Here is a 23,732-nt window from a genome sequence, read left to right as displayed (position 1 = left end):
AATAATACTTCAATAATCTTAGAATTACATACCAGTAACTATTTACCCAAGTTCCAGCAACTGCCTTTTTTTTCTTCTTCTTCTTTTGTAACTGCCTTTTATATCTTATGGTGTGGCTAAACCATACAGATCTACTAAGTAACATTTGAATAGAAAAAGAGATTGAAAGTGATTTTTCAATGATAGCTTACCAGGAGATAGAATGTTGTCTGTGTTTCTTTGGGTTCGGCCGATCAGGACAGTGCTAACATTCACTGCTGGTTTCTTAAGTGCATTGTTTTTTTTCAGCAATGATTTTACTTGCTTCTGAGACTTGAAAACATTTGCAAGACTGCTAGACAATGATTGGTTTATATACCAAGTTAAATTTGATAGAGCGATTTGAGTTTTTATTTCTACTATTGACTCTACAAATTCTGTAAGACCTTTCTGAAGAAGTTGAATATCTGGTAGGGAATCATTTATCCAGTGAGGTACGGCAGCATTGAGTTTTGATATACGTGTAGAAGCATTATGACACATTGTTAAAGCTTCATAGAGAGTTTTGTTAAGTGAAGAGAAGTTAATTGAAAGATGAATGGATTTTGCTTCCAGTGCCTTAAATCTTAAATTTAATACCTGCAGTTGAAGAGCCTGGTCTCTCTCATTTGTGACCACATTGTCTTTTTTTAGTGAAACATAATAAGGTATGAGCATCTTGGTTACTTTAGACTCAATGTCTTGCAACCGAGTTTCAAAATTTATGGAAATCTTTGTGGCTGAGAGCATTTTTTCCTCCAAATGATTCATATTTTCCTGGTATTTTATCAGTTGGGAAGTGGTTTCATTGACCATTTGATAAATATTTTGGAAGTTGAACTGACTTAATTTTTCATCATTAGGAATATCTGCAAGGGCCTTGGCAACTTGCAAAACAACGTTATATCTCTGATTGTCATTGACCAAAATCTGAATAGAATCATTCAAACGTTGGAATTGAGGAATGAATGCCAAAATAGTTTCCATATTTTGGCTACATTTATCATGGAACTTGGGATTGCACTTTATTGCACTCACAGTCTCTTTTAACATGTAGTTATCTTGAATGAAATCAATGGCGTTATTTATAATAGTCATTGTCTTATTTAGGCCATCTTCCATTTCTAAGGCATGTTCATTGATACGTCTGTTTAAGGTATCACTACGACTCTGTACTTCATTTCTAAGTAAGTTGTGTCTTTTTGTAAGCTCTTTGATTAGAATATTTAGGCTATTGACAGCACTAATCAGATTTTCCACTTTCTTCCTTGTAGCTTTTGCTTCTTTTGGTTGTTGAAATGTCATTGTCTCTCCAAGTGATGCTCCCTGCTCAAGCAAGGGTTGAAGGATCTGCATATCATAAGTCAAATCATTTAGCTGTTCACTCATTTTATCCATTTTATTGTCCATGGGAAAGATTACCTCAGCCAATGTTTGGTTTAAAACTTGTAAATTCTCTTCTGTGTCCTTAATTTGAAATTTAAAATCATTTCTGCACTTGGATAACACGTCTTCCCATTCACCCTTGACAAATTCTTTCTCCATTTCCAAAGTGATGGTGAGATTGTTAATCTTGCTGTCTTGCGTGTGCAAATCATTGAACATTTGCAGCATCATCAAACCTTGTTTCTTTATATTCTCATGTAGAGTGGACAGGTACTCAGTGACATTATTGCTAACTGATTCTGCAGCTGGAACATTGTTCTCATGTGATATTTGTTCCGTAGACAGAAGATGTTCGTGTACTTCCTTCATTTTAGAAAGAGTCTTATTGAGGGATTCATAATACAGAATGTTCCTTGAGTGTTCCTGCTCTAGAGCACCTTCTAAATGAGTCTGCTTTGCTTCTAGTTCTTTAATAGGCTTCTCATATGTAAAAGTCATTTCTTGCCTCATATTCACAATGTGATTTTTCAGATCTAGGATATCAGTCAAAGTGGGTCTATTTTCCTGCATTAAAACAGACTTTTGCTGGACTTCTATTGAAACCACAGATTCATTAACTTGTTGAATTATGTGTTTGGTGTCTTCAAGGTCCTTTGAGAGTTTCGATACAGTCTTGAAGAGCTGTGCTATAGTCTCTTCCATGTCATTTTGGAAAAATTTAAATTGTTCTTTAACTATATCCTTTACCAGATCATTAATGCTTTTGGATTTTAGACCTAGAGGAAAAAAGCAATAAACAATAATAAATGATACATGATTTTAACTATGTAAACTTTAGATATCTCTAAAAAAGATAAAAAGTGTGAGGCCAAACATTAATAACATGTAGTAATAAAAATACTTCTTGACGACACTTATGTAATTTTAAAAATATCTATACTTTATAGATGGTGATCACTCTCTTAATTCGTAAGTTTGAAGGGAGAAATCAATTGTGGTGTAGAACACACCAGAACCATAAATCTAAGTTTCTCCGGACAAAAGATATGAGGGAACTACTACTGTTTTCAGTTCACAGACTCTTTTATGCTATGATGCTAGGTCTAGTTTTAATCTTGTATGAAAATAAATGACTTAGAGAGCATTATGCTAAGTGAAATAAGCCAATCAATGAAAGAAAAATACCACATGATCTCACTCATTTATGGATAATAAAGATCATTATAAACTGATGAACAAAAATAGATACAGAGGCAGAGCAGCATGGAACAGACTGTCAAACTACAGCGGGAAGGCCGGGGAGGGTTGAGGTGTAGGAGGGGGGTATAAGAGATCAACTGAAGGACTTGTATGCATGCATATAAGCATAACCAATGGACATAAGACACTGGGGGGTAGGGGAGGCCGGGGGAATGTCAAGTGGGGGAGGGGGGGAAGGAGACATATGTAATACTCTTTGTAATACTTTAAGCCAGGGGTCCTCAAACTTTTTAAACAGGGGGCCAGTTCACTGTCCCTCAGACCGTTGGAGGGCCGGACTATAGTTTAAAAAATAACTATTAACAAATTCCTACGCACACAGTGGCGGCAAAAACACCCAGCGGGCCAGATAAATGTTTTCGGCAGGCCGCATGTGGCCCACGGGCTGTAGTTTGAGGACCCCTGCGTTTAAGCAATAAAACAAAATTAAAAAAAAAGAAAATAAATGACTTGGGGCTTTCTGTCTTAGTAAATAACACCTAATCTTAGGTCATGATTGTTACTAGGTTTCTAGTAATTAAATTTCAGAGTCTGTGTTTTTAGCTTATAAAAACTAATAAATTGACTACAGAGAAATAATTTTATGAGATTCTTAAATGAGGAACAATATGAAATAATAGATACAACAAACAACAATAGTTTATAATAACAATAAAATAATAATGAGAGGTTTGTGGCTCACTAAGTCAAATGAAAATAGGGATTCAAGATATACCTTAATTATTATACTATGACACTAATTCTCAACAAAAAGAGAAGAGGCCATTTCCCATTAGTGAAGCACATAATATATCCTGTATTAGAAAGCATGGACTGATCATAAACCAAGAATTGTAAACAGTTCTAAAAATAGCATTTAAAAAAAAGGAAGGAAGGAAAGAAAAAGGGCCCTGCACACTATTCAGAACTATTTAGAATATAAAGTGAACATTTTAAATTTTAAAAATTCAAAACAAAACAAAATGAAACAAAAACCTTGTTATAAAAACAAAAAATGAGAAAAAATAAAACATATTCTTACGGCATATTTATAATACACATGAAGCACATAAAATGAAAGGTATGTCCATTCCAAAATATAAGCAATGACTACAATGTAAAATACAGGTAACACAGTACAAAGTATTTTAAACAACAAGGTTTGAACAATGGTATATTAAGAAACGAGTAATAGCTGCTTTGAAGCCTATACAAAAAAGATGATTATAGGGCTAAAATCTAGAGTCTCTACATGTATATATTTTGTTAGCAAGTTTCTAAAGTTATTTAAGATGCATGAAAGACTTACAGAAAAAGTATTATGAAAGAGCAATTATACTAAATAGAATGATGGATTATTTGAGCATCTTGATATTATTTAATCTGGTTCTAAGACAAAGCTGTAAATGTTGTTTACATGGATAAATATTTTCCTGAAAATCCTAGACCCTAAAGATCAATGAGCAATATTGACCTTTAGGTTCTAGATTTCCAAAACATATACAAAAATTATTGTATGTTTCTAAACCTACTGAACACTGAAATAAATTTAAAAGGCAAAAAAATTATGTGAAAATCAATTTGTATGTAATAGAAAAAAAACACATATGAAGTATGGAATAGTAATCAATTACACATAGCAGCAAAGTACTAAGGAAAGGCTAAATTAATTAGAAAAGGTTACATAGCCACAATTAAGATAAATTATACTGAAATAGCCCTAGCTTTTGTATTTAATAACATAAATAATTACAACAGAAAAGTTTTAAAGTATTCTTATTCCCCAAATTTTATGCATTTAACCAGTCACCTATTTATAAAACAAATCTTCATTGTTTCTACTAGTATATGCTACACAGGAAAAAAAATTTGAAAAATTAAATTTCTGATATAGTAAGGTGCTTCTCAATAGCAGTTATTTTCACTGAACTTTCTATAGAATCACTTAGTTATTTCCTGTGTGTTAAAATTGTCTTTAGCCCTGGCTGGGTGGCTCAGTTGGTTGGAGCTTTGTCCCATGCATCAAAAGATGGTAGGTTCAATTCCCAGTCAGGTCACATACCTACATTCTGGGTTGGATCAATGGTCAAGGCATGTATGGGAAGCAACCGATCAATGTTTCTCTCTCACATCAATGTTTCTCTTTTTCTGCCTTCCTTTCTCTCTAAAATCAATAAAACATTTTTAAAATTGTCTTTAATTCTCATAACAACAACTTGATGAAATACAATAAAATACTTAAGGTTAGAAATCAGACTTTCCTGAAAATTATAATCTTATAATTTTGGCTTTAAAATGTTTTTTCAAGAAATGTTTTTTCAAGATTGCACAAGTAAAACTTAAGTGTGCTTAAATTAATTAATGAATTGTGGACAATAACAACAGGTGTTTAATTTCAGGAAATGAAAAACAACATCATCTGAAACTCCGAATAAGAATAATAGTAGGTAAAAACATTGTAAATAGGTAAAGTTCGATATAGAATCTTGATCAAAGTAATTTTTAAAAAAGTAAACTATGAAAATGAAAATTAGAAGGTCCTTTAGCTGTTATTTATTGAAAAAATTTATTGGATGAAGGGTAAAATTACAGCAGTGACAGAAAAGAAATCAGATTATTAGCTCAAAAACTTGTTTTAGGATCAGAAGATTTTCAGGTAATCCTATGTAATAGAACCCTAATATGCAAATTGACTGAATGGCAGAATGACTGGTCACTATGATGCGCACTGACCACCAGGGGACAGACACTCAACGCAGAAGCTGGGCTCATGGCTGGCGAGCACAGTGGCAGTGGTGGGAACCTCTTCCGCCTCCGTGGCAGCACTAAGGATGTCCGACTGTTTGACTACTAGCTTAGGCCTGCTCCTCAGCGTCCGACATCCCGAGGGGTCCCAGACTGCAAGAGGGAGCAGGCCGGGCTGAGGGACCTCCCCCTCCACTCCAGTGCACGGGCCTCTAGTATTTTTATAATTTCTTACCAAAGAAAAATCTGTACAAGAATCTGATTTTGCAAAACTACATAAAAGTGCTTTATGTTAACATCTGAGTAGGCACAACATTTTAACCCTATTTGATTCTGTTTCATATGATTCATGTGCCTCTACTTTCTAAAAAAGATGATATTGTATTTGGTGACTTGACAGATAGAGTTGATATTAGACACCTTGACATGTCCCTTCCGTGGTTGTGAATGTACTAGTATGCCCTATTCATAACGTTCAAATACCTCTTAAGGAGTTGGGGCATTTGATTTTGAACATTTTCTATGGCTGTTAGCAGGTAAGCAGTGTTTCTCACCTAAGAACTGGAGTAAACAAGAGAAGAGATTGTGGTTTTGCTAGGCAAGCACAGTACCTGAGAGAGTGAGTTTAGTTTTTGTTGCTTGTAGCAACATTCGTTAACTATAAACCCTTTGATTCTCATAATGATTGTGCTCAGTTCACAATTAATGCCTCCCAATGAGGAGGGAATTGTGTTGTTGTTATTTTTGTTGTTATGAGTGTATGTTTCCTGTGTCACTGCCAGAATTTTTGTTAGTAGGTTTACAAAAAGCAGGTGACAGGCTTAATTCTCTCATGTTATGATAACCAAATTTTGCTAAACAAATTTCATTATGGTGGTTATAGTCAATTATATACTGTTTTTATTTACTTCTTGTTCCTGCTATTACTTCGGGAAAAATGTATTCCTCTCTCATGCTTGTCATCAATAAGTTTTTGTCATAGGAGACATGCCAGAAATGTAGAACAGCGTCTTTCTTTCAGTGACTTACTAGCACCAATTATTTACATGATTAAAACAATCATGGTTGCTCCTTTACTGGTAGATGATATGGAAATAGAAACTTCCACTTTTTAAAAAATATCTTTTACCTGTAAACCACAGGTGAAAATTAGAAAAACAACAACAATAATGTGCAAGTGATATTGTTCATATTTTTTATATGAACAAAATGAAAGGAATCAATAATCCTGAAACTTAGGAACAAACAATAAACCCAGTGAATTGGGATGTTCCTAGTAACCAAAATACTTTCCTAGAATATCCATGCCCTACCTGAAAACCCTTTGGCTAATTAACTCCTCCTGACCATCATTTTATTAATTCATAGAAGCCTTCCCAGGTCTCCTCCAGGTCTCCTTCTACTGGAGCTGTTGAAACTATCAATCAGACCCATTGTACCATGTGCTTAACACTACCATAGCAATTACCTGCTATTGATAAATGTCTGTGGAAGGCAGAATAATCCTTCCCTATCCAAGATGTCCACACCCGAATTCTCTGAACCTGCGAATATGTTATCTTACATGGCAAAGGGCCTTACCAGATGTGATTAAGGTTAAGAACCTTCAGATGCGATTAGCCTGTGTTATCCAGGTGAGCCCAATGCAATCATATGGGTCCTTAAAAGAGGAAGAGAAAGGCAGAAGAGTGGGTCTGAGAGATGTCAGGAGGATTCAACAGTTGTGAGATTTCAAAGATGGAAAAAAAGACATGAGGCAAGAAATGCAGTGAACTCTAGAAGCTGGAAACAAGCCTCAGTTTATAGCCGCCAAGACAATAAAACCTCAGTTTTACAACTGCAAGAAAATGAATTCTGACAACTTGAATTCACAGGAAATAGATTATCCTGTAGAACCTCCAGGAAGGAACACAGCCTGTTGTTTTAAAGGCACAAAATTCAGACAAAGCTGATTCACATTTATAAAAAATTATTCCTCTGACCTGAGATGTTTTAGGATATATTTTATTTATTATATTCCAGAAGCTAGATAATTTCTGGGATAATAATGGACTTCAGATTTATCCTCAATACCTTCAGCAATATTATTGAGATAACAATGTATCTAGCTACCTTGTTAATCATTCCTTAACCTCATCTTTATCCTGAGCTAAAAATCAGAATGAAAATAAATATGACTCATAGTTAAATTTCTTTTAACTATAAAGAAATACCAAGTTAGGCTTTAACTAAGCACATAATGTCAATAAATCAGATGAAACATTCAGTCAAAGATTTGACTACATGGTGAAAAATATTTAGATATTCCAAATTATTTCAGAAATTAAGTGATTTAAAAAGAGGTTATTAAAAATATATATTAGACTGATATGCCACCCAATCTAAAGCAAAATACCAAAGTGATATGAGAAAAGATAAATGAGTTTTTTGCCTTTTGTCTTAACTGAATGAATAATTTATTTTGTTTTACTTTTACCTTTTAGAAAAGATTGAAATTCCCTCCCTTTATCTTCATTGATTTTCTCTTCTAGGGAGGAGAACGTGCTCCTTACATCAGTCACAGCCAGAGAAATGTTGTCAATCCTCTTCTGCAGAAGGGTCAGTTTTACTGCCTGCTGGTTCAGCTGATCACTCATTTTTTGTGTCACTGCTGTATGGAGAAGAAGAGAACATTGGAAACATTGAAAAATACATATTTAAAACCTTTTAAATTTTATGATAGGTGTAAGGATAATTCAAACAAATCATGTTTGCACTGTATATTTAAAGGTATAGGCTACATGCATTTAGCAAATGGCAAACTGAATTTTACACTATTTAGGGGTAGAAATTTGTCAAAGTATTATATCAGCTTAGATTTCTAAAATCTTTTAACTATGCCCAGAATTTTTAATCTTTTTTTTAACAACAAAGAGTTTTTGCTAAAGTCTCAATAGATGAAGAAATTCAGGGTCAGAAAAACAAAATAACTTGCTTAAGGTTACAGAGCTAATGCCTCATCTTCTACTTTCAAATCCAACTCCAGCATTAAGTACATGTAGCTGTATACATATAAGTATGTAAATGCATTTATATTCTGAGAAGTATTCTCTACTGAGGTATTTTTTAATGAGAGATAGATTTCAGCTTAAATCACTTTATTAGCAGTGCTACTGTTCATGCCTTTCAAAGGCACTTCAATAATACAAGGAGGATTTTATGATATTTTATGAAGATACTGAATTTCAATGCCTTAAAAATTTAGAGTACAATTTCTAAGATATATTCACCTGCATTCTTAAAGAGATCACCTTAATTTGACTGCCCGATTTTGTATAACTACACCAAATACAGTGAAGAGATGTTTTTATCAGTAATCAACCTAACAGATAAAGTTGAGCCTAAAAGAAATGGTAAAGTGATTATGATTAAGAAGATGAGAAAATATGTAATAGGACCACTTTGGATTAACAAGAGATTCTTGTTAGCTCTTAGTCACAATACTTTTCCCTAGTCAGTGATCAACACCCCTTCTTGATCTCTATCACCAATGGAAGGAAGCCTTCTTAGCTCCCTCCAAAGGAATCAAGCCATTCCTCCCATGTCAAGATTCTTCCATGGTTGCACTCTCTGGAGGACAAAAGTTTGATTTTATTTTGGAAACATGTGGCGGCATTTTTATCCTCCTCCTGTGTTTGCACACAGAGTAATTCAGGCAGGGAACCCGCACCTCAGCCAAAGATTGGCCCACATGCAGCACCAATAGAAAAGGGTTCAGAGGTGTGTTAATGTGTCAACAACAGGCATTTGACAGGCAGGTGATGTCCCGTTTGGAAGTTGTCCTAAATAGCGTTGACAATAATTGGGCTGGGGATGGTAGCTATTACAATCTGTGACCTGGATCTTGCTGCTGCTGTTGCCGCTGCTGCTCGGCTGTTTCTCCGCCAATAGCTGCGTGACTCTCAGCCTGGTTGCTGTGTATCAACTGCTGCTGTTCCTGGGCTAGACAGAAGCAAAAAGAGAGGAGAGAGAGTTAAACATGGGGGCTGCCTCATTTTCTTTCTCCAGTCCTGAGCAATAATGTGGCTGACGTTCGTTTTCCTGCGTACTGAAGCATGCCTGGAGGATTGCAGAGTAAGCTGCTCCGCCCCCATCCATAGGGCAGCGTGTGACCCCGCTGATTTTGGAAGTGCGGGCCCTCATTGTGCTCTGAAAAAATATTGCGATCTCTTTTTAGATGAACATGGTTGGTAGTCCGGAGAAGCTGTGAACCGGCAGGCTTAAACTGCCTGCATAATTGAGGAGACTTTAAAATCAGCTGTGCTAAAAGCCACAGCAGTTTTATAATTTTCTGCCACAGATTACATGTTTAACAATGCGATTTCCAACTGGTGTCTACTTGGAAATAAGGGAGAGCTACGGTTCCTTACTGAAAGAATATCTGTTTAAGTAGTAGGCCACTTACCTGGGTTTTCCCCAGATTTTTAAGAAACCCATAGGCTCAAAACGTAAAACTGCAAGTAAAAGTAAACTATTACAGAACTCGTCTCAAGGGGGCCAACCTGCAAAACCAGTAAAATTTCAGAAAATTGAAAGTCTTATGACATAAATCTCTCTGTTAAAAAATCACTTATATTTCCCATAAATCAAATAATACTTTCAATGACAATATAAATTTTTCATTGGGGAAAACAATTTAAAGGAAGACACTAAAATATTGACTATATTAAGTAATGCCTGTCTGTAATTTTCAGACTTCTAATGAACTATTTTATTCATTGAAATCTGCATATCAGACACGAGAAAATAAGTGTTTGGTGTCTGTACTTCTTCCCATGTGAAATTATGTACCAATGAAACTTCACCTCTTTACCATGAAACAGCACATGGTAATTATGCTCTCTAGGCCTACGTGGCTGAGAATAATACTAAAGCATCTTCACTCCATAGAAAGTATACTTGGCGTTAATTTTAGTTAGTCTCTTATGTTAGACTGAATTTTGCATTGTTTTTCTTCAGAGCATTGAGCTAAATTAATAAATTTCCATTCATGCCCAAGGTTTATGTTTTTATATTGTCCACCCCCTCACCCTGCTGTGTTATAGAAAGTCCTATATAATCATTGATATATTTGGTTGAAGAAGACAATCTACAGCTTGGGAAAAAGTGGTCTTATTTGGGGGCTGCGGTATGTGGTGGAAAGTATTAATTTTCACCCAGCCGGAGTGGCTCAGTTGGTTGAGTGTCATCCTGTGCATTGAAAGGTTGCTGGTTCAATTCCTGGTCAGGGCACATACTTGGGTTGTGGGTTCTATCCCCAGTCGGGGCATGTACAGAAGGCAACTGATTGATGCTTCTCTCTCACATAGATCTCTCTCTCTTTCTCTCTCTCTCTTTCTCTCAAGCATGTCTTGTAGAATACATGATGAATGGAATTCCTATTGTAACAACATCTGAGAAATATTTCCAGAGCTAACAGTTTCTGGTCCATGTTGTGCACTAGAGTCTTTATGAAACATTCAGTGTTTTAGCAGAATCAGCAAGTTGTTTGATGCTTACTTTAGTTTACTTGTTAGTACATAATATTTTTCCATAAATATTATTCAAGAATTTATAATAAATTATTAATCTTTGTTAGTCTGGAACATCTTTTTTAAAAATATATTTTATTGATTTTTTTTACAGAGAGGAAGGGAGAGGGATAGAGAGTTAGAAACATCGATGAGAGAGAAACATCTATCAGCTGCCTCCTACACACCTCCTACTGGGGATGTGCCTGCAACCAAGGTACATGCCCTTGACCGGAATCGAACCTGGGACCTTTCAGTCCGAAGGCCAACACTTTATCCATTGAGCCAAACTGGTTAGGGCTGGAACATCTTTTAATATACAAAATAACAACTGAATTGGTTGTTAAATGTTTGAATATGGCCCCTGACCCCTCCCACCCTATCCTCATAATCAAGAGGCAGATTGGTTTAGGTATTAATGACCCTTACCGAAGTGGAGTGACCTCAACAAAATCACAGGAATTTTACATAGGGTTTATTTCTAGAGGCTCAAAACTTTGCTAAAGCTTTATTACAAATAGTAAGGCATTGTTTTATGTTGCATTATATTCTAATGAAATCAGATCTCTATCTCACTCTTTGTATTGCATGTTGTCCTCTGATTGTGGAGATTGCAACACTGCATATCATGTAGTTTCCTTCTGCATTTGAGAAGGACTGGCAAAGCAGGGAATCACACACACACACACACACACACACACACACACACACATTCACAAGATCATGTGGGCATTTTAAGTCTCCTAGGGTCATATTTGAGTGAGGGCACTTTATCCTCATAGTTCTCTCTATGCCACGCAGTCCAGGCAAGATCCTGAATATGCAAGAAGTGAAAACAAACCTGGGTATAAGGTCAAGTGTCAAGAATAGAAAGGAGATAAATGAAGAGGTAAAATCTAATTTCCATTGACCTTAGGATCAAAAGAATTTCAAATAAATTTACTTCATGTGATCTGGAAAAATGCTATTGCATTGCAAACAAGAGAATAGAATGTGACATACTGGAGTGAATCAGCAGATTAAAAATAAAAGTTTAGTAAAAGCAGATTAGAAAAAATAAATCAATGACAAGTAATTTTCTTTAGAAAGAAATTGAAAGGGATAAAGAATAATACATAGAAGTATCAAGTGAAAGTCTTTAGTTTTCTTGAACACTGATCTTTGGTGATTCACTCCTCATTATGTGGAAACATAATATATATGAAATGAGAAAATTTTTCTCCATAATTTTGTGAAATTTTAAAAAGACAGATTTAAAAGAAAGTGTAATTGGAAAAATACTTAAATATTGCATGACAAAAAACTAGTGTGATTGTGTGTGTGCACTAAACTTTCCATTTACTCTTAGCTATAGTTTTTAAATTTATTGCGATAGGAGGAAATAGCTGAGAAAATTATATTCCTAAGGTAAAAAATAAACAAATAAATAAATTAGTAAGCACCACACAAAGATCTTTCGATACAATTGTCATAGGAACCTCTTTTCTCTGAAACTCGTTGGATGGGGTCCCTGCCAATGCTGTTAAAAACTTTAAATGCCTGTTTAACAAATTCAATTGTTTACGTTATCTTTTTCTAGCTCTGTTTGTTGACTGGAGTTCAACTTGCATTCATCCCAATTTATTCATGGGATTCAGCTGGTGGAGAAGTGCTGATAGAATCTCTGGCAGTGGAGTCAGTTACTCTCCTGTGATAAAGTTCCCATTCGATCGATGCGCTTTATTTTTTTCACTTAGCAATCTTTCTGTCTTCCCATATGTATTCTCTACCACAAGGACTGCCGCAGATCCTAGGTTTTCCAGGCAATCTATCTTATCTTGCACTTAAGCACAGACTTTTGCTTTGTCCTATAGGACATCGATTTCTGTCTTTTCTTGATCCTTTCTAAGAGATAGACACTGAGACCAAAAAAAAAAAGCTTTTATTTATGCACTTCAGATTTTTTAAAAATTCAATATATTTTTAAAAGGTTTCCTTTTTATCCTCTTCTCCCAATACAATTACTCTTTTTTTTTTCCTTGCACTGTAAACTCTGACCTTGGTAGATTAAGGACTCAGAGAAGCAAGCAAGGTCAGCAAGTGTCAAGAGCAACAGCTTTCTTATTAGATAAATTTTCTTTTCTTTCTTTTTTAAATTACACAAGTGTTATTGGTGGATGTTTTTTCCCCAGGCCTTTGAGACATATGGAGGAAATCATTATGCCAACTCAGTAATGAGAAAGCTTGCTCTCTCTTCCTTAGGAACCTGCCTGTGTGGCTTGACAAGACCAGTGTCCAGCTGATCCTGCAACATGAAGTGAATGCTTGCACGGTGGAGTTCAGTGCATACATAAAGATTTACTGAGATTTAGTAGTTAGATTGAATAAGGCAATTTGGAGAAACAAAGACTTTTTTGACAAAATGCATCATAATTTTATTGCGCAATATGTTTGTAGGAGGCAATCTTCTTTCTCAAAGAGGAAAGTATTAGTCACTACCTGGAAGAATTAGATATGCAAAAATATAAGCAATAGAAGGTTTTTTTCTGTTTTAAATATTATAACTCATTTCATATTAATCGAAGCAATATTTTAAAATAATCTTATTGGAAAAGCCCCATTTAAAAATGTTAATTACAATAGCTCTTACATAATTTATTGAATTATTTCACAGCATTTGTGAAATAAAACATTTTCATATATTCATAACATATGGTAGGGATCAGTTTATTCCAATAACTGCATGACATATTTTAGAATATCTGTGATAGATTGTATCTATATATATAAAAGCCTAAGTGACCGTTAAGACCAGATGACCAGACAACCGGCTAGTAGCTATGACACGCAGAAGATGCTCAATGCAGAGCTGCCCCCTGGTGGTCAGTGTGCTCCCACAGCCAACTTCCCATGGCCAGCCAACCTCTTGTGGTCCCTCTCTCCAGCTGGCCGGCCCCGATCAGCCTGATCGGCCTCATCGGGACTGGACGAGATGGCCCTAATCAGCCCGATAGCTGGCCAGGCTGAGGGACCCCACCCATGCACGAATTCTTGCACAGGGCCTCTAGTATAAGTATCATTTTTTAAAAAGGCTAATATGCAAAGTGTCCCCTCAGGAGTTCAACCGGGAGACCTGGAGTTCAATCACTCACTATGACATGCACTGACCACCAGGGGGCAGTGCAGAACACAGCAGGCGACCAGCAGCAGCTGTGGTGGAGCACTGAGGGAGTGAGGGAAAGAGGAGGCAGGGATACTTGGAGGCAGGGAATCTGATCAGCCCTGATCGCCAGCCAAGCCTAGGGACCTTACCCAGGCACTAATTTTGTGTACCAGGCCTCTAGTAATTTTATAAAAGACCTTTTTACCCTTTTTACCTTTTTCCTGTGTAGAGGATCTGACTAAAACTGACTGGATTATTTTGAACAGATTTGCAAAGAAGTTTTTCTTTTCTCCTCTCTAATCTAACATTATTTGAACTTAAATTTCTGTTCTTTGTGTCATTAGAGAAAGCCACACTGTCCTTATTCTACTTTAGAACATTTTAGAGACATCTACTAAAAAAGTATATTATTGCAAATTTTATAAAATTCGTTTAAAAAGTATGTTGTTAATGACATTTCAAAAACACATCTCAGGTATCATATAAAATTAGGCCCCTTTCTGACAAACCATTTGACCCTCAAAAAGGTATAACAAATGTAAAATATATTAAAACTATTGCATTGCCATTGGATTTGATGCTCCTTCTTTCAACAAAATTCTATTCGCTTAGACTTTTTTTTAAAAAAATTGGTTTTCTCTTGAAAGTATGATTAATATTTTTAATAATCTAGAGCTTGTTACCAGAATTTTGACATCTGAGTTACTTCAAAAAGAGCATGTGTGGAGGTTCAGTAATATTATAAACAGCATGTTGCAGGATAAGACACAGTAAGAGTTGCTCCCTTATTTTGAATCCCGACATTCCTTCCTAACAGATGGGGTGGTTCTATAGAGACAAAGGAAAAAAGAAAAAGACAGAGGGGTACCAAGTGGAGGAGGAGACATAAAAGAGTATAGTTGCTAGCAGCTCTAATTTATCCCTGACCTATTAATCTCTTTTATATCATTTAAAAGATCTTCCTCCAAGGACAGGGGTGGGCAACCTTTTTGTGAGTGCGTGCCAAAACCAGCAAAATCTCTGACTCAAAATTCTTCTAAGTGCCAACCCTAATTTTTTGAGAACATGTTACGCCTACTTGATATCTCTTAAGGTGTACGTATGTGAAGAACCTTGAAGAAAAAATAAAATTCATTCGAGCGACAAAAACACAGTATATGATGATGAAAAATACATTTATTTTTTAATGTATACACGTACACTGATAGTCCGACAGAAAACTTTATGACTGTTTGATATTATCAGTGGGACTTTTGCTGCTGCATCACGGATGACAGAGATTTTGCATCAGGTTTCTATTTCGTGACCTTCAGAGATATGCACGAGCTACTACTTTCATCCGTCAGGCTACTCCTATTATGAGACTTAACAAAATTCATCACTGAGAACAAAGATTCACAAGCGTATGTGGATGAAACCACAACACTGGTCGGATCTAGAAAGGCAGGGAGAGTTAAGGCAGAGGCATAGAAATTGCTCTTCCCCTCTCTTGTCAATCCATGTCTATGGTCTTTAAGATAACTTATTATGTAAAATTATTTATTTATCTAAGATGCACCTACACTGAATTTATCTGAAAAATAAAAAAGTCGATATTAAGAAAAAAATTGTAAATGGAAGATTATAAGAGAGGGTTTCGTGTGCCAGCAAAAGTTACTGGCGTGCCATGTTTGGCACGCATGCCAGGGGTTGCCCAACCCTGTCCTAGGATATAAACTTAAATAAAGTTTTTATTTTTGTTTTATAAAATTTATTTTTCTTTGGAGGAGGAAACTTGTTGGGGAGGCAGGGATTTGTGAAACGTATGCAGTATTTCACACATTTTCTATGAATATTATTTCTAAAATAATCTCCTGATGTGAAGAACTAGCACTGAAGTAATTATGGTAGTTACCACAACCAAGGTATTCCAAACACTTCAGGGCTCTGAAGAGGTTTAAAGAATGAATCAGTCACACTGGTTATTCTTGCCATATTTGTGGCGGCTTGTCATATGAGACAGCATAGAGAGTGTTGTCAAAGGAAACCTGACAATTGTTTCTCCCATATAAGAATACAAGGCTGTTGGCACATATATAAAGTGTGATAAAAAGGGGTGGAGGAACTTGACATGTAATTGGGTAGGAATCAGAAGGGGGAGGGCAAAAACACACCCCAGGATAGATGAGATAATAAAGAATGGTTGAAGTGACAAAGAGACACAGTAGTTCTTGATACTACCAGTGCATCAATTGCACTAATAAAAAATTCAATAGCTTGTACTGCAATACAACTGAAGAGTACGATGGTCAGAATATTGTAGGGAGCAACCGTAGGTTCTTTTAGAATTGCAGTGGTATTAGAATTAATTGTATGACAATCTCACACAATGGGCATATCAGCCATCAGAAAATTATTCCTGTTCTCGATTTCAATAGAAAGAAGACCTCTCCACAGCAGCTTATCAGCAGCAGGTACCTGAACTGTAACTAATTCTAATTATAGTATTGTGACAGAAGGTCACAGTCAAAATGGTTCTGGGACATTTTGGTTAATGGGGATTCAAGGTAACAATTTATAAACCTAGTGTTAAAGTAATCCACTGGCTGCTTCTACTTAGAACACAAGGTGTCATTAAACATTTAAAACTAAACTATTTGAATTTAATTTAAATATCCTATATAATAAAAGCCTAATATGCAAATTGTCCCCTTGATGGAGAGTTTAACCAGGAGTTTGACGGGTGGTGGTGGGGGGGGGGGGGAGGCTGGCCTTCCAATGACCCGGAGCCCCTCCCCCCAGCCAGCCCTGCCCCCAATTGTCCATCCCTCCCCCATCAGGGGGCAGGGCAGGCCAGCCAACCACAGGAAGGGAGGCCCCAGCCGGCGGCCACTAGGGACCCTACCCGTGCATGAATTGCGTGCCCTGGGCTTCTAGTTTCATATAATACTTTGAGAAAAGGGGAATAACAGTACATAGTCGATATTCAAAATTGTCAGCTAGTCTTGTTTCTCGTGTGTACATTTATAATGACGAAATTCTATGTGTGTGTGTGTGTGTTTTCCCCTCTTGGGTGTATTATTAATCTATTTGAGTTAACCCTTGCAAAAACATGGGCTTGAACTGTGTGGGCCCACTCATAAGTGGATTTTTTCCAATAAATATACAGCTGGCCCTCCGTATCCCAGGGTTTTGCATCTGCAGATTCCACCAACCCAGATGGAAAGCAGTTTTTTGTGGGGGGTTTTTCAGCCTAGTTACGAAGGGCTGAGCCATGTCCCGAAGGGCGGAGCCCAGTCATCAGCGGTTTGGAATCCACAGATGCTGAGGGCCCACAGTATACACTGCAATGTTTCATTTTATAAAAGGGAGTTGAGCATCTGTGGATTTGGGTATCTCTGTGTGAGTCCCGTGACCAATCCCCCACGGAACTCAAAAGTTATATGTGGATTTTTTACTGCGTGAGGTGTTAGCACCCCTAACTCCTGCATTGTTCAAAGGTCAACTGTAGTCGGCATAAAAAAAAACAAAGCCTGGAGCAACCGCAGTCCTTATCAGCTTTGGGGAACAGACTTTGCTTCCTGCCATATAGCTGTATCCAGCCCCTCTATACCATGGGATGTGTAATGACATTCTAAATTTCCAGGAAGGTATACTGTGAACAACACTTGAATCTTTAAGAAATAATGATGCAATTAATATTCCTAACAAATCCTTCTTTATATCAGAGAAACACAAAAATAATCTTAGACTTTAGAAATATAATTCTAAATACTGCCCAGAACTTTCAGCCATCTGCCAAATACAGACTATAAACAAATACGTTTTACCACTGTGAGCACATCTATGCACTCGTAGAAGTCCAAAGTCCTTTGAAAGCAGTATCACGCTTCATGCTTGGATTTTTAAAGAATATCCTAAATTATCTTGTTTCCAAATATTTGGGTGCAGATATTTTGTTTAAAAGTTTACTTTACCTGATTATAAATGAAATACATATACATGTTATACTCTGAAAATGTATTAAATTTTTTAACATCTCTGAAAGTCAGACCCAGAACAAATAGCATTACAATGAAATTTCTCTTTAGATTCTCATTGAATTGGGCTAGAAGAACCATATGTAAGTAATATCTCTAACTAAATTGCAGGCTTCCTATAGCTTCTGTACTAATATAACAATTTTCTTTTTTTAAATATGAATCATAATGGTTTCTCCACACTTACATTAATTTTTAATCACAGTCTCCTACACAGCTGATTGAATTCCCCACCACAGCTAATGGCCTTTCTTGTAATATTCATTCATTTAAAATATGTATGCTGATACCATATCTTCTTTTTCAAAGGAAACCTGTTTAAAGCCATAAGCAAAATAATAGTCGCATGGATGTTAGGCCACAGCAGGCTACCATGTGTTTGATCAGATCTTGCTACCAGAAAACCCTTATAATCTCAGTTGAAAAAAAATGGCTCCATTAGGATTTTTTAAAAAAAGCAGAATAATTCATGCCATATTTGTATATATTCTTTAAAACTGAGTTTCATTTATAAAGACAATATTATTTAAAATAATTGAACTGGAAAAAATAGAGTGTAGTTTTTTTTTATTTTACATAGGGTCATGTCTAATGATAATTTTTAAAAAATTGGGATTTCTAGTATTTTAATAAGGCATGTTTCTACAGCACATGGCTAAGGAAAAAAGAAAGCTATTTAATGAGATCTCCATTCACCCATTATGTAAAACCAACATAAAAATAAGGGGAGAATTTAAAAGACAGATTATGAGATTTGAGGGTACTATAATAGCTACCAAGTTAGGGGGCACTGAAAAGGTAAGTCCTAATAGTTTGGTTACATGTTAATTAACTGATTCAAAAGGGAAAATGCAACTCTTTTCTTCACTAGGATCAGTTGCTTATTCTTCAGAAGTTTATGCTTCTAATTGTTATTACAAAATTAGTATTAGATGATACCTTTTAGCTGACATTTTGCTCCACTGAATCCAGGACAGCATTTCCATTCCAATGAGGTAACAATTTTATGTTGCATCCTGTAGACAGGATTTGATATCCTCTGAGATCTAGAGAGGAGAGCAATTGCAGGAAATGGGTTATTTGCCTCACGTTCAATTATCACTTGGAGTAATTAATGTAAAGCGTTTGGGATGATTTCTGAAATATAATAAGCATTCAGTAAGCGTTATCGGTTGTTATTATTACCATTACTATTATTAGTATATTTATCATTAATGTCATTGTCAAACTGAGATTTCTTTAAACACATTAAAAATGTGTTAAAGGTCATACTATTTGATATTTTAAATTTATGGCTACCATTACATTTCTAAAGATACTATAGCTTTTCCTTTTATAATGCGTTTCACTAAACCAATGTTAAAAGTTATTTTTTTTGTAGCTTACACTCTTTTTTTAAAATGTTGTTTTATTGCTTAAAGTATTACAAAGAGTATTACATATGTCTCCTTTTTTTCCCCAAAAGTTAATTTAATTCTCATTTTTCAATAGTCTATAGAGGCAATTTAGTTTTATTTCAATTCTCATTATTTCTTATATTGTTATAGTTAAAGGGATCCTTTTTACTCCTGATCAATAACAAACAACTTACAGCAAATTGGATATTAGTAATCTAATTGAAATTATGATAGCCACTGTGGTTTTAGCCTGAACTTTCTCATTTCTCACATTTTAAAATCACACCATATATTATTTTGTTCATGTAGTATTTCTCTGAGAGGGGTTGGGGAGAGAGGAAAAGGTCTAACATGATAAAATATTTCTGAGAAGGAAGCATGAATGGGAATTCTAGAAACTATAACATTTCGAGAATCAATATAAATAGTGAATAATACACAATTGTAGGCTCAAGGTATGTAAATGCAAGTCATAAATACAATTTGGCCATATTGTTTTTATCCCCATGACTTCAGTATTTAGTTAATATTTATCAAATGGATCTATGAAATGGACCTATATCATTTTGTTTAATTCTCACATAAGTTCTATAAGGAAAGTATTATTATCCCAATTTGCTAATGAAGAAGCTGTGGAACAGAGAGATGAAATAATTTGCTCGAAGTCCCATATCTAAAAGTAATCAAGCTGGGGTTTTCACCCATGCTGTGCGGGTTAGCCTCCCTGGTATGATCTAGTGTTTGTCATATACAACTACTTGGAAATACTGTAGTCACTTTCATAAATAAACCCTTTATTTATTATGTGGAGGAAATACACTATAATGGACTGGGCTTTGCTTTGGGAGACTTGGGTTTTAGTTTCTGCTGCAACAATGGGTAATTCAAAATGTATGAGGTTATTCCTCAATTTTCAGATGACCTCTAAGACTCATTTTATCTCTAAATGCAGGCTAATCATTTATTTCTGCTTATTTCAGTAAATTATTTTCAGTAAATAACTTTGTCCAGTGAAATATCATCTCCAGTCCAGAAGCTAAAGCTAAATAGGAAGTAAGGCAGGTGGGAAAAGGACTCCTTCGAGTTTATAAGGATGAACTCAAGCAGTTAGCTGCATTATTGTCAGAGCCAATGTTCCCTGCTTTGGCAAACTGGATTTCTGCTGTATGCTGCTCAGATGTGATGAACAAGAAGGTGACAAACATTGCACTGATACTGAAATAGTGAATAAATGGAGAGATCCATTCAAAGGTAGAGAAAAGTAAGAGAGGAAAATAAAGATACATATTCCTGGTTTATTTAAAAAGCTCACCTTGAACTCAGAAGGGCAGTATGATACATGTTTCTGTGGTAATATTTTCATTACTAAAGAATTAACCAGGCATTCTTTGTATCTCATGTCGACAAGGAAAGTGTCACAAAGGGAGTAGATGCTGAAAGCAGAACTGGAGCTCAGCTCTCCCAAATCCCTAAGATGTGCTTAGCTCTCTGGACCATGAACTGTAGCTATTCCTCAGGGACTAAGCAACACCTTGATTTTATGTATTCTTACTGCACACTGTTCCAGATTGCCGATGTGTCAGATTCATTGCCTGAGTTATTCGTATGACAATTTGCATAACATTAGCCATCATGACCTGAATAACAATTTTAGCTTTTATTGCACATTCTTCTGAAATACCCCCAGCTAAGCTACTGTGACTGTATGAATTCAGAGAATTTATCAGTTACTCAGCCCCACGTATTAGAACAATTACATGGGTTTTTTTTTAAAAAAATGAAAACTAAATAACATGTGTCATTAAAATAGACACAAAAAGAAAGGCCCCACGGAGCTGCTTTACTGTGCATAACTGCAATTGGGGGCCTGCCACACTGTGGACTTCTCTCTAACCTATAATGAAAGGGAAATTATCAATAAACCTCTAAAGCTGTGTGTGAATTTCATAAGGAAATGAAGGCTAGGATTGTTGATAAGGTTACCGAATAAACGTAATAGCAGTAGTAAAAAAAGAAACAAGCATGAGAGTGAACATTTATTAAAGATACTAGTATAAGGATAGCCCTGCATTATCTCACATATTATAAAAACACCCATTTAGGCAAGTATTAGTAGTATCTGCATTTTACTTATCCATGATCATACATATAGTTTAATGTGATGAACCTACTCTATATATGTATTTGAGATGATTAACTTTCTCCATATATATTCCAGGCCATACACAATTTTGATGCCAGAAATTACTGTTTTCAAGAACCATGACATACCTCTGGGGACAGAGCCCACTGTTCCAGCCACAAGGCCTTCTCCCACTCGGAACGTGAGTGACTTGGTTGTCCAGTACCACTGTGGGAGACAATCTGGTGTGCACATAAGCACACCAATTCCTAAGGAAGAGATCATTTCTGTTAGGAAAAATCACTGTCAAAGAATTCCTTTTATCAAAATTATTATCATAGAATTATATCTATTTCTGTGCTAGTACAGAAAATCAGATACCTTGAAATATTGATGTCTAGCTTTAAAATATCTAGAGAGGATAGAAACTACATTTGTAACTGCATTGCTATACTCGTGGGAAGTAAAGAAACACTGTAAGATCAAAGTAAATTAAACATAAATCAGAAGTAAAACCAAAACCTGCGTTGTTTGGCTGTAAGCTAAGTCAAAATCCAAGATTGCTCTTATGGCAAGAACCAATATTAGGACCAAGATTGAGATCCAGATCTAAGTTCATTACCTCTATATCATAATGTGCAGTAAGACAGAAGTAAAGAAATAAATGGTGTAAGGATCAAAAAGAGGAAAAAAATAACTCTTTTGAGCTGCAGATGATATGACTATGAATAAAGAAAAAATGAAATAGTCTAGATGCAAATGATTACAATTAATAAGAGAGTTCAACAATGTGGGTAAGATCAACATAAACATTTTTATAATTAATGAAAAGTTTAGCCACATCTTTAAGATCAGTTACAGTTCAATGTACCAACAACAAATTTTTAAAAATACTGTATGCATTAGCAAAAATAATATTACCTTGTTACATCCAACAAAAAAATGTGAGATTTAATATATGAATATTGTAAGCTTTATGGAAAAGCCTGAAAAAAAGTCCAGTACCTTATGTTCATTGACGGGAAGAGCAAATGTAAAGATATCAATTCTCATCAATTTACTCTATGAATCAATGCATTTTTAATCAAATCTTAGTTTGATACAAGTAAATACGCTTATTATATAATTTCTTATGAAATAAACTAAAAACATAAATTCCAGATATTTCTGGTTATGGCCACAACAAAAGCACCAGATTTACCTTCCCTTGGTAAAAACTATAAAGCTGGACAAGGTATCCTATCTAATAAAAGAGAAACATGGTAATTAGAGTACAACCACTACCCTTCCCATTGGCTAATCACAGCGATATGTAAATTAACTGCCAGCCAAGATGGCGGTTAACCGCCAACAAAGATGGCGGCTAATTTGCATATGTAGGCACAATGCTGGGAGGCAAAAGGGAAAGGACAGAAGAAGCCCGCTGCCACTGACGGTGATCGGAAACCCAGGGGGGAGCTAAGAGCCGGAGGCAGGGCAAAGGCGGCCCCCAGGGGTGATCAGAGAACCAGGCGCCTTTGCCACCCTGGCCAGTGATAGCGGGAAGCAGGGGTGGAGCCAGCAATAGGAGCTGGGCAGGGACGGAGCCGGCAGTCTGGGGAGCTAGGGATCCCTTGCCCAGGCCTAAAGCCTTGGCCAAAGATGTTAGGCCTGGGCAGGGGTGGAGCCTGCAATCGTGGGGAGCTGGGGGTCCCCTACACAGACTAACGCCTTGGCCAGAGGCGTTAGGCCTGGGCAGGGGCGGAACCAGCAACTGCGGGGAGCCGGGGGTCCTATCAGCGATTCTGGGCAGCTGGAGGTCCCCTGCCCAGGCCTAAGGCCTCGGTCAGAGGCATTAGGTCTAGGCAGGGGCAGAGCGGGAGATTGCGGGGAGCTGGGGGTACCCTGCCCAGGCCTAATGCCTTGGCCAGAGGCGTTAGGCCTGGGCAGGGGCGGAGCCTGCAACCGCGGGAAGCTGGGGGTCCCCTGCCCAGGCCTAATGCCTTGGCCAGAGGCATTAGGTCTAGGCAGGGGCAGAGCGGGAGATCGCGGGGAGCTGGGGGTCTCCTGCCCAGGACTAATGCCTCCACCAGAGGCCTTAGGTCTTGGCAGGGGTGGTGCCAGAGATTGTGGGTA

General features: G+C 36.4%; 1 protein-coding gene across 1 annotated transcript in view; it reads right to left on the bottom strand.

Annotated features, from left to right (window-relative positions):
- MMRN1 (multimerin 1) overlaps nucleotides 1–23,732 on the bottom strand; it is a 43,872-nt gene that overhangs the window by 12,324 nt on the left and 7,816 nt on the right. Inside the window, exons 2-6 of the mRNA XM_014452086.2 lie at nucleotides 21,767–21,886; nucleotides 19,038–19,144; nucleotides 9,265–9,369; nucleotides 7,865–8,038; nucleotides 192–2,180 (exon numbers count right to left, since the gene is read on the bottom strand). Coding sequence (XP_014307572.1) covers nucleotides 192–2,180; nucleotides 7,865–8,038; nucleotides 9,265–9,369; nucleotides 19,038–19,144; nucleotides 21,767–21,886 — 2,495 coding nt within the window. The remainder of the gene's footprint in view (nucleotides 1–191; nucleotides 2,181–7,864; nucleotides 8,039–9,264; nucleotides 9,370–19,037; nucleotides 19,145–21,766; nucleotides 21,887–23,732) is intronic.

Source organism: Myotis lucifugus, unplaced genomic scaffold, assembly GCF_000147115.1.
Source record: "Myotis lucifugus unplaced genomic scaffold, Myoluc2.0 scaffold_12, whole genome shotgun sequence".
NCBI lineage: Eukaryota > Metazoa > Chordata > Mammalia > Chiroptera > Vespertilionidae > Myotis > Myotis lucifugus.
This window is presented reverse-complemented; position numbering and strand designations above follow the sequence as displayed.